General features: G+C 52.7%; 6 protein-coding genes across 6 annotated transcripts; 2 read left to right on the top strand and 4 right to left on the bottom strand.

Moving 5' to 3' along the window:
* Nucleotides 1-803: 803 nt before the first annotated feature.
* Nucleotides 804-1521, bottom strand: H310_10580 (hypothetical protein; the record flags this gene model as incomplete). The annotated part of the gene is made up of 2 exons (XM_008877004.1): nt 804-1254; nt 1373-1521. 2 exons carry the CDS (start codon nt 1519-1521, stop codon nt 804-806), a joined length of 600 nt encoding a protein of 199 aa, XP_008875226.1.
* Nucleotides 1522-3040: 1519 nt separating this feature from the next.
* Nucleotides 3041-5218, top strand: H310_10579 (hypothetical protein). Its single transcript, XM_008877003.1, has 5 exons — nt 3041-3175; nt 3224-3479; nt 3525-4075; nt 4119-4344; nt 4405-5218. Exons 1-5 carry the CDS (start codon nt 3065-3067, stop codon nt 4992-4994), a joined length of 1734 nt encoding a protein of 577 aa, XP_008875225.1. The 5' UTR covers nt 3041-3064; the 3' UTR covers nt 4995-5218.
* A 102-nt stretch (nt 5219-5320) lies between these two features.
* On the bottom strand, nt 5321-6088 carry H310_10578 (hypothetical protein). Its single transcript, XM_008877002.1, has 2 exons — nt 5991-6088; nt 5321-5925 (listed from the first exon to the last, which is right to left on the bottom strand). The coding sequence occupies exons 1-2, from the start codon at nt 6044-6046 to the stop codon at nt 5439-5441; spliced, it is 543 nt and encodes a 180-aa protein (XP_008875224.1). The 5' UTR covers nt 6047-6088; the 3' UTR covers nt 5321-5438.
* Nucleotides 6089-6654: 566 nt separating this feature from the next.
* On the top strand, nt 6655-7559 carry H310_10577 (40S ribosomal protein S16). Its single transcript, XM_008877001.1, has 3 exons — nt 6655-6878; nt 7182-7281; nt 7336-7559. The coding sequence occupies exons 1-3, from the start codon at nt 6684-6686 to the stop codon at nt 7479-7481; spliced, it is 441 nt and encodes a 146-aa protein (XP_008875223.1). The 5' UTR covers nt 6655-6683; the 3' UTR covers nt 7482-7559.
* A 293-nt stretch (nt 7560-7852) lies between these two features.
* Nucleotides 7853-10235, bottom strand: H310_10576 (hypothetical protein). The gene is made up of 5 exons (XM_008877000.1): nt 9421-10235; nt 9296-9355; nt 9019-9176; nt 8539-8791; nt 7853-8304 (listed from the first exon to the last, which is right to left on the bottom strand). Exons 1-5 carry the CDS (start codon nt 10228-10230, stop codon nt 7900-7902), a joined length of 1686 nt encoding a protein of 561 aa, XP_008875222.1. The 5' UTR covers nt 10231-10235; the 3' UTR covers nt 7853-7899.
* A 625-nt stretch (nt 10236-10860) lies between these two features.
* Nucleotides 10861-11966, bottom strand: H310_10575 (hypothetical protein; the record flags this gene model as incomplete). The annotated part of the gene is made up of 1 exon (XM_008876999.1): nt 10861-11966. A coding segment is annotated over one exon (1042 nt), but the record flags the coding sequence as incomplete, so codon positions are not given.
* Between the last annotated feature and the right edge of the window lie 273 nt (nt 11967-12239).

Below are 12239 nucleotides of genomic sequence, written 5' to 3'. Positions count from 1 at the left end.
TGAGTCTCACAGGTTCCAGAACAAAGTTTCACAGGCGAACTCCTGTTTTGTCACCAACTGGATTTTGTGTTTACAAATCGACAACTGGATCGTGACTGGACAAGTTGCAAAACCTCTCTATTGATGAGTTCATGTCCATTATGGACATTTTACTTCAATGCAACATCATTCGACCTAGACCAGAGTGATCATTGCTCTCGTCCAACAACTCATTCAATAGATTGCTCGATAATGCGACGGCGATGCACAAGTACCGTTTCACCATACCGCAATTGGAAACCCTTTGCAACCTTTTCGGCCTCCCCGAGTGGATAACAACAGAGTGGTCCGATCGAATTGAGTCGCTTGAGGCACTCGCATTGACTTGCCGCCGCCATGCTGAACCATCACGACTATTCACAGTGGCAAATGAGTTTGGGCGTTCTGTCGAGGCGTGCAGTCGTGTGATATTGACAACTGTTCGCTTACTACATTCCAAGTTCGCGGACCGCTTGTACTTCGACGATGCTTTGATGACGCGGCGCTCAGGTATTTGTTTGTACAAGGAATTTTGAAGCGTACGTATACAAATTCTAAATGATACATTGGCTTTATGCCCTATTTAGAAATGAATTACATTAAAATTACACAGTTGACCAACACTCAGCGTGAACTTCATTGTATGTTTCCTCAACTTGAGCAAATTGACATAAATAACCTACATTGTCCTGGTTTAACTTGTGATATACCCTACATAAACAGTGCTGTAAGGATTCTTGACTTCTATTTCGGGATAAATGTGAGTGATGATCGAAGTAATATTTTTATTCAATACGTTTAGCGATTGCGCTGATCAATTTCATCATCATGAGCTGATTAGCGTGGTGTTGTTCGGCACGAATGGCAGCTTGTTCGCGATCAAACTCTAATCTTGCTGCTGATTGCTCAGTAATGAGCTCTTCTCGGCGGTGCTTGTCATCAATTCCTGCTTGAATTGCATGAATGAGGTTGTTCATGTCAATCGATGGTGCAGTAGCTTTACGTTTCTTCCGTTTTTGTGTGCCAGCCTCTTCTTGGCTGCTGCGTTCAAGCTCTCCCAACGTCATTTTCCGCAACAATGTACCCGAATTTTCGATCCCTTCCAGTTTTCCTCGGCATACATCTTGTCGAATTGTTTCAGAGGCCTTGAAGTCGTCCATACGCGTCTTGATATCCTGCAGCAAATGCTCTCGCTCCTCGTACTCTTCTGCTGTACCCGACTTCCGCAACGACGCGCTTTCACCTCACACAAACCGAGACATGAGAACGTCAAACCTTGTCTTCATCGCGGGGCCCTTTTTCTTTAGACCAAAAGTTGCAGACTGTCCAAGCGCATCAGCGATGGCGGACCAACTGCTTGCCGTGGTCGGCCTCCCAGGGACTCGCGAAAGTGATCTGCAGCAGTAGCTTGATGTCATGATGGCATGCAAATTTGCGGTTCCCACTGGTCTCGTCAGGATGGAGCTCCGCAATGTCTGGTGTGCAGATGGGTGGTGTTGACATGACTTTGCCAACTGAATGGTTGTGTATACTGGTGTGACATGACTTTGCCAACTTAATGGCTGTGTGTGCTGGTGTGATATCCGTACCATAGTCTGGTTCTTGAATCTAAACCTTGAGTTCCAAACCTTGAGATTGGGGCCACCAATCTCAGTCGACGCATAGATTGGCACAAAGTTGGAGAATGGATTTGTAGAGAATTACAGATTTCACCCGCATTAGGAGACAATTGCACGAAATTATCTTTCAGGGGTATTTTGTCATGACAAGTACTTAGTTACGAGGTGGCGTGTTGATACCTGATTGGCTGGGAAGAAACATATGTTTATGTATGCATTTTTGTGCTCCAGAAGGCAGAACACTCACCTCACACAACATATACATCCCATTACAAGTTAGCCATCTTGCTCGTGAACTCATACACATCATTGTCTAATATTCCTGTGTGGCGCCAACAATTTGCGATTGTCCTCTGAGACATGGCTTGCCATCATGCCTCCTTGGCCCACTGGAGTGCATCGAAAAGACTGACTTCATGCAGCTTCTTGGCATGAGACGAAAAGTTCTCCTTGTCTGCTTCGTCGAAAGTATCATTAGGCTTTAATCCACCGTGTGATTGTTGTTGATAAGGCACGTGGTTGAGACTGAATGTATGGTAGGCCCACATGCGTAGCTGCAACCCATTTAATTCTGGATTAGCAGTACGATGCTCAATCAATCTTCGCTTCTGCTCAATTGTTAGCCGCTGCCTTGATGACAGCGATGTCATATGACCAATGTTATGGTCAACATGTGTTCCATCAATGTTGCTTTGAATTTCAAATTACCACTCTGAATTTATATTCTTCTACCGGTAAGCTCCAGGACTATGCATTTTTTAGGGATATTGAATTATGGTGGGTCTCCAAATGCGGGGGAAACCTGTACCGTGAAATATTCAATTTCATAGGCAAAATCCAATGATATGTCGAAATTTTGGTGTACCGAAAAACTCTCTATTGTTCCTTCATTCGGACGCAAGCTCCTCCCTTCGAACAAGTTGCGGTGACTGCACGCGGCATGTTGGCGGCTGGGCTACGTCAAGAGAGGGGTCCTTGACGTGATCAGCTGGACATCACTAGTGGTGACAGAGAACTCCTTCGTCTGCCGTAGGACTGTACTCAACTTTCCAACAAGAAGACCACTCACACAGCTTCGCGTCCACCCCTTCGCCACCACATTATCTGTTCGTCAGATCAAGATCGTTTAAAAGTGATGCGACACCTCGTTGCTGCAAGGAATCGAGGAGGTCAAGAACTGTAACATTCAGCTCAATTGTGTTCGTCACCGAGATCTGGCCCGGGGGGGCGGCATTAACTCAAAACATGCAGGAACGGATCGTACGGCCGACAATGTTAAAGGATTCAAGTGCGGCGCTTAGTTCGGCAGCAACCACGGTCGACTTACGGGAGTTCAACGATGGTGGGCGCAATGGTAGAATGTGCAACCGACGCGAAACGCAAACGGTTTCATGGGTGTAACTGCCGAATCAATCAGGAGTGCGAGAATGGCGAAAGTCCACACCACGGTCGTGCCAGCCCGTCAGGCGTACCCCACGCGATTCAATCGCCTTTCACTCGTGTATAGCACGGTGTTCACGTTGAAGCTAGTCATCACCGTAAGTTGTTTGCCTGGCACTTGCTCGTGAAGTTGACCCCCACTCCAGCCATTTCTAGCGTACTTGACAGAGCCTTTTCCATGGACCATTCCACCTATGATACACCCTGCATGGAATGCTACGTCAAAGGCGGAAGCAAGTCGATTGACGGCGGTCTACCTCCAGTCGATATACAACAACCAAACTATGCTACCGACCACGGTGTGCTACCGCGACGTCACGACAAACTCCAACATGTTGAGGCTCCTGCGCCCCGTTCCACCGTCCGCGTCAGAGTGCATGCAATACTTGATGTGTCTCCCAGGTCCGTAGGCTCAAAGCTTGTTACTTGTTAAATTTGTGGTGCCAGGGGCTGGGCTTTATACAGAAGGCATGCGTGAGTTGGTGTGCAGTTTTCTCTCGGAATCCGAACAAGGCCGGGCGCGCATGTCATGGCAGCATTGCGATCACGTTCTCATGGCGGGGCTGCCAATGGGGGACTATTGTCTCTGGTTTGAAGCTACGGGCAAACCGACCGACTTCATGGTGTACCATGCCTTGCTTATTTGGGAAGACCCAGTGTTGAGCTGGTGCAAACTCGTGTATCGATGCGTCCTTGCCACGTATATCGTGCGCGTGCTGTGGCGACGCTATTACAGCCACTATCATGTCTTGCTACGAAACCTGGAAACCCTCGGGTGGGCTAACGCCGACCGAGGAGGGACGGCGCCGTCCTTTTCCGCATTTGAAGTCATCGTGGGTGACCCTACCTACATGGTGCTTAGCGATCCGTTCGTGTCGATAGCCATGATGACTGATATTTGGATGGGGCTGCCGTACCTGGCTATTGCGACCGAGCGCACGAGCCAGATCACTGACGTTTGGAATTTTGTTCTTGGATGCATGTACAGCGCCCGCTATGTAAGATGGCGAGGGGGCGTCTCGAATCTAACACATGTCGTAGGTGTGGGCCGGGTACCTGATGATGTGGATCGTGTCCAAGGTAGTCCAGCGCCATGGATGGGAGCGGTCGTTCCAGCCCGTCGAGCCGGCGCATATGGCGATGCTCGCGTACATGTACGGCGGTCCGTTGGTGCTCCTCATGAACAACTCGGCTTTGATGGTTCCCATTCACGCGTTGATTGACCTGTCAGTTCATGACCGCGAAGGCATGTTTGACGCGATACCAGGTACCTTCATCCGCTTGTGATCGTTGTGCGGAAAGTCAAGGCAATTTCTCGTCTGTTCAGGCTGTATATACTGGACGACAATCATGGCAGTTGTCCCGGTGGTCACGTCAACGAGCTGGAAGCTCTGGCGCCGCTGTCGACGCGTCAGGGGGACCGCCCATGACTTGCAAGCAACTAGTTTGTGCAGGCGGCGTTACTGCCCGCGACTGTACAACGACTGGAAGTCTCGATGTGTCCTCGCGGTGGCCTTGCGCAGGGTGCCACGGACGGTTCGCGTAGAGGGCGGGAGGTTGTATTCGTTCCTCGAGCACCAGCCACGCTTTCGCCGCATGCCATTGTTCAGCCATCGCGGCGCCGATAGCATCGTTCTTGCGTTTGTGGCCGACAGAACTGTAGCACGCCAATTCCGCCTGACTTTTCGGGGCTGTCTCGCGCTGGATGGATCGACTGCCGTCGACGTCGAGGGTATCACCGCCTGCGCCACCGCAGTACCAGCTACGTTTTGCACGCTCAGCAGCGTCAAGTGTCCGTCATGTCCACCCACGCCGTTTGAAGGACCACATCGGTTGTACCTTCACAAGGGAGCTAACGATTGCCAATGGATGCTCTATCCCGACGGCAATGCACCCCGAGAAGTAGCACAAGAATGACGAGATGCATCCTGATACAACGGGAAAAGGTCGATTGTATCGATAGAGCGCTGTGCAAAGGATGCACAAACAGGTAGGAGTCGTCAATTTGCTCGTCCATGCAAACGAGTCTTTCCCCGGACAATCCAACTCCACCGAAGCTGCTGCCACTGCGACCTTCATCTGCGGCGATTCTGGCGCTGTGCTCAATGCATTGCCGAACGATGCGTACCGAAAACCACCGTCTTTGATTTATGTTTGTGCAATAGCCCTCCTCGTCGCACAACTCTATGCACTTTCAAGGGCCACGACATTGTGGCGCCGTCCTTCTAGAACAGGCGATGCTTGGACTCCGCGGCGACGGCAGTGCACCTTCTGCCAGCCACTCATTTACGAGGGCGGACAAACGCACGCAGTGATCGAGACGACTGGCAAGCACACGTGGTTGGGGTCATGATGTATAAGTTAAAACATTTCGTCTTCTACACGGAGGTACTCGCCAATGTCGGCCTGGTGCAACACGACGTAGTCGGTGGGGGCCAAGTCTTTGCACAGTTCCGTGGCTTGGGCGACGACGCCAAACCCCAACGGCACGTCGTTCATCGAGTACACGACGACTCCAGCGTACTGTGGCGTGCCTTCCGTGATACGGCCGAGACCCGACTTGACCACGTTATTCCCGTACAGGAACGACATCTCCGAGTTGGGCTTGATCCAGACCTTGTACTTGGCGTACTGGGACAAATGGTCGAGGAACGTGATGCGCAGGTGAAACTTTTTCGACTTGGTGAGCTTGCCGACGGCTGTGCCGAGGGACAAGAGCTGTTCTGTGCCGATGTTGGTTGCTTGTCGCATCAACTTTTCGCTCACGTAGTACACGATGTCTCCGTGCAAGCGAAAGCAAAACTTTTCGTCGGGGCGGACAACCAAGTGCTGCACGTTGCGGCCGATGCTACACAAGGTGCGGTGAGAGGTCGACGGCGGACACGAGCGGCAAGAGCTATGAAGCGCACGTACTACTTGCTGATCTTCTCAAAGACAGTCTTCATCTCTTCATCCGTCAAGGGCCTCATCCGCGCCGTTCGTCAAAAATCGACTTTTCGCTTCAATGTCGCTGCTGCACCCAGCGCGTCCAATCACCACCAAAGGAATCGTAAAACGCGTTTTATCCAAACCTGTGTTTAAACAACTTCCTATCGGAATGGTCAACGTGGGGAGGGATGCCGTCACTTGGCAACGTAGCCCCAGTCCAAAGGCGTGTAGTAAGCACAAACGAATCAATTCGACGTGATCAATCCATGCGGGTCGACTTTCGCGAAGAAGTTCGTCGCTGGTGCACCGACAATATGGATTCGTGTCTGTCACGTTGGCATAAATGCATGGCCATCGCAGTCGGCCGTGTTGGAAGGAGTTGGGTTGGAGGGACGCATGTTACGCTTCGTGTGGAAGGTGGAGCCCTGGTGCTTGGAACGATGCGTGCCTTGCCAAAGGCATACGATGAAATTAAAACACTTTTCTCATCGTAGGTTTTACCGTTTTGACCAATCGCAGCGACTTGCACGCCATCGATTGGTCGAGACACGGGACGGGAATTGGCTGGTGTTTGGGGGCTTTGGCGATATTTGTTTTGAGGGGTATTATGGATTTCGAGAGGAAATCGCGGCACGCGGCGATGTTACTTTTGCATTCACCCCGCACAGAAGAAGGAAGATGAGCTCGGAAGGAAAGATTCAATCGGTCCAAACGTTTGGCCGCAAGAAGAACGCGACCGCCGTCGCCTACTGCAAAAACGGCCGCGGTTTGATCAAGGTGAACGGGTGCCCCATTGAATTGGTCGAACCCGAAGTGTTGCGCACCAAGACGTATGAACCCATCCTCTTGTTGGGCCAACAACGCTTTGCCAACGTACGTTGAAACGAACCCACCCCGACACGGTGCTCCATCGTCCCTCTGTTCATTCCTCGGTGTGCGTGGCCATGGAATCCATGGCCACGCTGTGTGGATCCATATCTTGCAGAGTGCGATCCCCACTCGCATTGACGCACGTCGACGCTTGTGGGGCATTGCTGTAACTTGTTATGGAACACACAAACGCCCACTGTCGATCGCTCCATTCATGGAGTCTCGGCAGTGAGGCTGCTGTTGTGTGGACAAGAGAAGATTGGATTGGGAATTGCATGGACATGACACCATTGTTGTCGACTCTAGGTGGACATCCGTATCCGCGTCAAGGGCGGTGGTCACACCGCGCAAATCTACGCGATCCGTCAAGCGATTGCCAAGTCGTTGGTTGCTTACCACCAAAAGTGTACGCTTGGCACGTTGCCTCCGCATGACCTGACTCGAGATGTTCCTCTTTTAGACGTTGACGAAGCGTCCAAGAACGAAATCAAGAACATCTTGCTGTCCTACGACCGCACCTTGTTGGTGGCCGACCCTCGCCGCTGCGAAGCCAAGAAGTTCGGTGGTCCCAGCGCCCGTGCTCGCTTCCAAAAGTCGTACCGTTAAGCGCCTTATGGTGGCCTTTGGTCGTTTCTTTTATAATCTGTTAGAAAGGAAATGCAAAAATGGGGGGTTCTAATGCCACGTCCTCTTGTGTTTGGGCATGCAATGGGTCGCTGTATTCCCTCAAGTAAACGCACCTTCCTCGATCGAAGAGATGGTGGCGCTCTCGCTGAACGCGGCAACTGGCGCCGCGATCCATCTCTACACGCTGTCCAGGATTTCAGGATGTGTATCTCGGTGTAGTGCAGTGGCCGGTCGCAGTGCATCGGAACGATCGACCTGACGACAGCGACACGCTAGAGTGTTCAAGCGAAATCCCGTGCGCGGGCAATTCCAACTGCCAAGCTGTGCTCATGAAAGTGTCGGTGCCGACAGGAATAAGCACCAGTTGAGTGCACCGAGTTAGTTACTTCGACGTTGTCTAGACCCATGGCCGTACAGATGTTGTCGGTGGTGCGGTCCTTTTCGTCGTTTTTTTCGCTTGTGGGGTTGGCATGCGCTGGTGGCGACGGGTCAATTCCTTGGATGGATGCACGACCACGTGCAACGGATGCTTGTCGTCTTTGTGGCCGCGTTGTTTGCGCATCGAGTGAAGCTTTGCCCGCACCGCGGAACCATCCACGGTCGTTGAGATCACGGGCGCGTGCGACGGATCGTTGGAGCGTTCGCGTTTTTGAATGACTACCTTGACGTGGCCTTCCATGGGACGGCGCGGCTCATCGGGTTCGCCACCTTCCTGCCTCGATGCGAAAGACAGAGATGGGGACACCGTCGATTGTGTCGACGGTAGCCGCAAATTGCACTGGCCTCGCAATCGATGTTCGTTCTACACAAGGCTCTTCACACCGTTGTCTTTTCCGCGTCACGGGGGGAAAGCGAGCGGTAAAACGCCATCAACACCAGTCCACCGAACGACAACACCACGCAACACAACCCCGATGGTACACACCAGCCGGAGCGAATTGTTCTGGATGCCACAGAGGACGCCACCATGGCAACGCCGTAACCCACACACCACGAGATATATGCTACCTGAATGAGCATGCAATCGTCGACGTACCACAAAGTTCTGTAGATCGGCTTCGCGGACGCATTGACGGGCGCAAAGCTCCTTGAGCTCAATGTACTTGCTGTGTGTGTGGCGGTACTCCTTGTCGACGAGTGCGAGGCGGCGCTTGAGCATGGCAATGACAGTCGCGTTGGCATCTTTCGTCGGCGATGGCGGCGGAGTAGAAGATGGAGTGGCGCGATCGGGAAGCGTTGGGAAGTCGAGAAGCAAGGAATCGAGGGACGACAACGACGACTTGCGACACCTGCACGAGCATCACATGAGGGAAAAGCTGGTCGCAAGCACCACACGAACGTGAAAGGCAACTGGGCGTGGAAGCCAACGAAGGTAGACGAGTCAAACGCGTCAATAGAGTCGGTCACCGCAACGCGATCGAGTGGCAAGACACTCGAAATACCTCCACCACATGCATCATTCCGCAGGAAACGTCCCCGTCATGGGTACAAAAACGGCTGCATCCTTGATACGAACCAGGCATCTGCCATCTCTTTCCACGCCCGGATCGCATCCAGGACGGTATCCATCGACGATGATTGTGTAGCTGCGGTTGAAGTTGACGTAGCGATGTTTGTGCCAGTAGCCTCGTAATTTGTCGCCACGTCGTGCCGACTAAAACTTTGTGACGGAGCCTTGAATCAGGATGAGTAAGGCTTTGAAGGTGTCGTTGGTGTCCAAGTAGAGATTCGTATCCAGATCAACAAAACACGAAATGAACCGTCATCGCGAATGCAATTGGAGGCCACCATACCTCAGAGTCGATTCGAGTGTCTGCCGGTTGCATGGGAGTCGCCATTGGCGCAGGCGGAGTCTAGTCCAGCGCGTGGTCGATCAGCTTCCACGTACCCGACGTCGAGGCTTGCCAAGAATTCTTACCTGCGTGGAAGATGTAACAAGGTTCAGCTTTGGCCTTGCTGGGGATACTGGCGGTGGTGCGTGCGCAAGAATTTTCGCCATATCGGATTTGTGGATCTCTGCTTCATGCGTGAGCCTGTCGACTTCGTTGGTCTTTTCTGCCAACTCGACTACGACAGTTGCGTGCCGGGCGTTCGCTGCTGCAAGACTCGCTTCGAGATCGCGCGTCGTCGCGTCATGGCGAGAGATGGTGCTTTCCATCGACTTGACCTTCGACTGCAATGACGCAAACCGTGTCTGAAGGTCGTGCACCTTATCCTGTTCGTCGAGGAGCAGTCTCATTTTGTCCAACGAACGTTTCTTCTCGTTCTGGAGCAATGCCTCCAGCTCCAAGATACGTTGCTGATACGTATTATGGCCAGGAGGTGTCGCTGTGTCCACAAATTGGGCGCGATTACGGGTGTACTTTTTTTGGTTGTGTGACGCCGGCGAGGACAAGGCCTGTTCCCTCAGAGACATAGTTGAAGCTGTCGTCGATGGAGGCCTTGGGAAATTTGAGTTGTCATATCTTGCGGAAGGCGAAAGCATATCGATCTGCATCATCGCTGGTGGCATCACTGCATTTGTCGTATGGCTCGGCTTGGCCAAGATTTCACCCGATGGAAGGTACAAGAACTCGACACTGGTCGGATGCTGGTCCGCGGGGCTGTTGATTACGTCCACCACCGAATCGACGAGAATGTCTCTTGAGGGATTGTAGTTCTGCGCTCCTGTTTCATGGTATGTGCTCTGGCTGGCGCTGCTCCGTCTGGACTGGTACCTCTCAGACATGTCGGCAAATTTTGGTCTCGCGGCAGAAGGATATCCGGATAATTCAAATTTGTTCCCATTATCCGTACAATTCCCAAAGATCGCAATTCTGCACCATCACCATAACGAGCGCCCGCTTCCTACCAAATGCAGCAGAGAAAAGGGCTAGCTAGCGGCCACCGAAAGCACCTCATGGTCACGATGCATATTGCGCCGATGCACGGAAGATCCAAGCGGTACATCTGGTGTCCTTTGGGCTATTGAGGATTACTCATCCCGAGGCACTCTTTCTCCCAGCACTTGAAAGTTCCCTCCACGGGGAGGCTCCATAATAGCACTGGAGACAATATGTTCGAGTTGTAATTTCCATGACGCCGTAGCAGTTGATAACAGCCCTGGGAAGGTGCGGAAATGCTCTCACCCAAGGCACAATGTGTCGCCCAGACTACGCAGCTAGCGAATAGGCCTCTGTCATCCATGGACATAGAGCAACGAGACTGCCCACGAATGCTATCGTTTGTCAAGGCTTTCTGCTGCGAGAGTGCACAAGGTATCGAAAGTACCGACAGGCGAGCTGATAGACATTGAAGGTCACCAAAGTCTACAGGCCGGATAAATTATCCGGAATCCGCGGATGACATAAAGTTTGAGCTCGGTGTTGCGGTGCAGACTTGATTGGAGACTTGTCGTGGTGGTCATGTTTGTGGCCAAGCGGCTAGCCGCCAGCTCCATCGCATCCTTTCGCATTAGTGCCAAGCGAGTGCCGTTGACGTTTTCTGGTCGCCGCGTGCAACCTGTCTCCACCACGGGCGCTTCCGTCCCGCCACAAACGCCAGCTGCTGCCGCTGCTTCGATTGATGCGTTGAGCCCACGGGAAGGTCTGCCACGTTGGCCAGGTTTGACAACGTCGACGGGATGTCTGCGCTCCTTGGATTGGTTCGGCAGTGTCGTGTTTGCCGTCAGTGGGTCGTTGACTGCTGCAACGGCGGGATGTGACCTGCTGGGGTGCACACTTGTTGGCACGATCACGGCGGTAGGCGGCGGTACTCTGCGTGACGCGTTGGTGCTGAACAAGCAACCATTTTGGATCGAAGAATGGGAGTACTTGGTGTTCAGCGGTGCCGCGGCCGCCGGGGCGTTTTACTTGTGGGGCCAGCTCCCTGCCGGGGAAGAGGTCGCGCCCGGGACTGGTTTGACGCTCAAGGCTGCTGACGGTGGCGAAGGCACCCTGATGGACTGGGGAGATGCCATCGGAGTCGGCGCGTTTGCAGTGATTGGCGCTATGAACGGCATTCGGGCTCAAGCCCCGCTCCTCGTTTCCGCTCTCTGCGGAATGATGACATCCACATTTGGTGGAATGACTCGAGACACACTCCTCAACCGACCGGTGCGCATCCTGCACCCGTACGCCGACACGTACGCGCCGATTGCGTTCACAGGCGCTGCAGCGTACTTGGCCATGCGCGCAGTCGCTCCACAGTACCAAGGTGTGCGCATCGTGTCGTGCGTGGCGCTCGCGGTCGTTCTGCGGCAACAAGCGTGGACGAATGGATGGCGCCTGCCGCATTGGGATTGTAAGGACCTTGGTGTTGTCGTGCAGTCCACACAAGATCCCCGAAAGGACGCGCTTAAGCTTGTGGAGCATTAGATAGATGCCGAGATCGAATCGAACGTTGCATGGGATGCTACCCTTGAGGTGTTTCCATGATGCCGAAGTAGCTCGGGAGCATCTCTTTTGTCTCGACCGCAGACTCATTCCATGGTGTTAAGTGTGTTCTGTATCAATCGTTCTTGCGGTGTTTTGTGTTGGATCGCATGCAACGTTAGCGGACAAACTGCGGCAAAGATCTCCGCTCCTTCCTGATGTGTACAACGTGAGCAAGCAATGATTTGCCAAAAGGTTTGGATGTGCGTATCTCCGAATTCCAGAAACACCTGCGCAGCGCAACATGCTAGCATTCAAGCACAAGACCATGACATGGGCATTCCCAACCTGCTTGTCAACACCTTCACTTCGGCTTGTCCTTTCC

The sequence above is a fragment of the Aphanomyces invadans genome, assembly GCF_000520115.1.
Source record: "Aphanomyces invadans strain NJM9701 unplaced genomic scaffold supercont1.27, whole genome shotgun sequence".
NCBI classification, from domain to species: domain Eukaryota; phylum Oomycota; class Saprolegniomycetes; order Saprolegniales; family Verrucalvaceae; genus Aphanomyces; species Aphanomyces invadans.
Note: the sequence above shows the minus strand (reverse complement) of the source record. Positions and strands in the feature narration are given on the sequence as shown.

Excerpts from the sequence above, each read along its gene's own strand:
- H310_10579 (XM_008877003.1), top strand. The coding sequence starts at position 3,065 with ATGGCGAAAGTCCACACCACGGTCGTGCCAGCCCGTCAGGCGTACCCC. Across the intron at positions 3,480-3,524 it reads ATACTTGATGTGTCTCCCAG|GGGCTGGGCTTTATACAGAA; the intron begins GTCCGTAGGCTC and ends TTGTGGTGCCAG. Across the intron at positions 4,345-4,404 it reads CATGTTTGACGCGATACCAG|GCTGTATATACTGGACGACA; the intron begins GTACCTTCATCC and ends TCGTCTGTTCAG.
- H310_10578 (XM_008877002.1), bottom strand. The coding sequence starts at position 6,046 with ATGAGGCCCTTGACGGATGAAGAGATGAAGACTGTCTTTGAGAAGATC. Across the intron at positions 5,926-5,990 it reads TTTGAGAAGATCAGCAAGTA|CATCGGCCGCAACGTGCAGC; the intron begins GTACGTGCGCTT and ends CACCTTGTGTAG.
- H310_10577 (XM_008877001.1), top strand. The coding sequence starts at position 6,684 with ATGAGCTCGGAAGGAAAGATTCAATCGGTCCAAACGTTTGGCCGCAAG. Across the intron at positions 6,879-7,181 it reads GCCAACAACGCTTTGCCAAC|GTGGACATCCGTATCCGCGT; the intron begins GTACGTTGAAAC and ends TGTCGACTCTAG. Across the intron at positions 7,282-7,335 it reads GGTTGCTTACCACCAAAAGT|ACGTTGACGAAGCGTCCAAG; the intron begins GTACGCTTGGCA and ends TTCCTCTTTTAG.
- H310_10576 (XM_008877000.1), bottom strand. The coding sequence starts at position 10,230 with ATGTCTGAGAGGTACCAGTCCAGACGGAGCAGCGCCAGCCAGAGCACA. Across the intron at positions 9,177-9,295 it reads ACACTCGAATCGACTCTGAG|GCTCCGTCACAAAGTTTTAG; the intron begins GTATGGTGGCCT and ends TCCTGATTCAAG. Across the intron at positions 8,305-8,538 it reads CCGATCTACAGAACTTTGTG|AACGAACATCGATTGCGAGG; the intron begins GTACGTCGACGA and ends AGCCTTGTGTAG.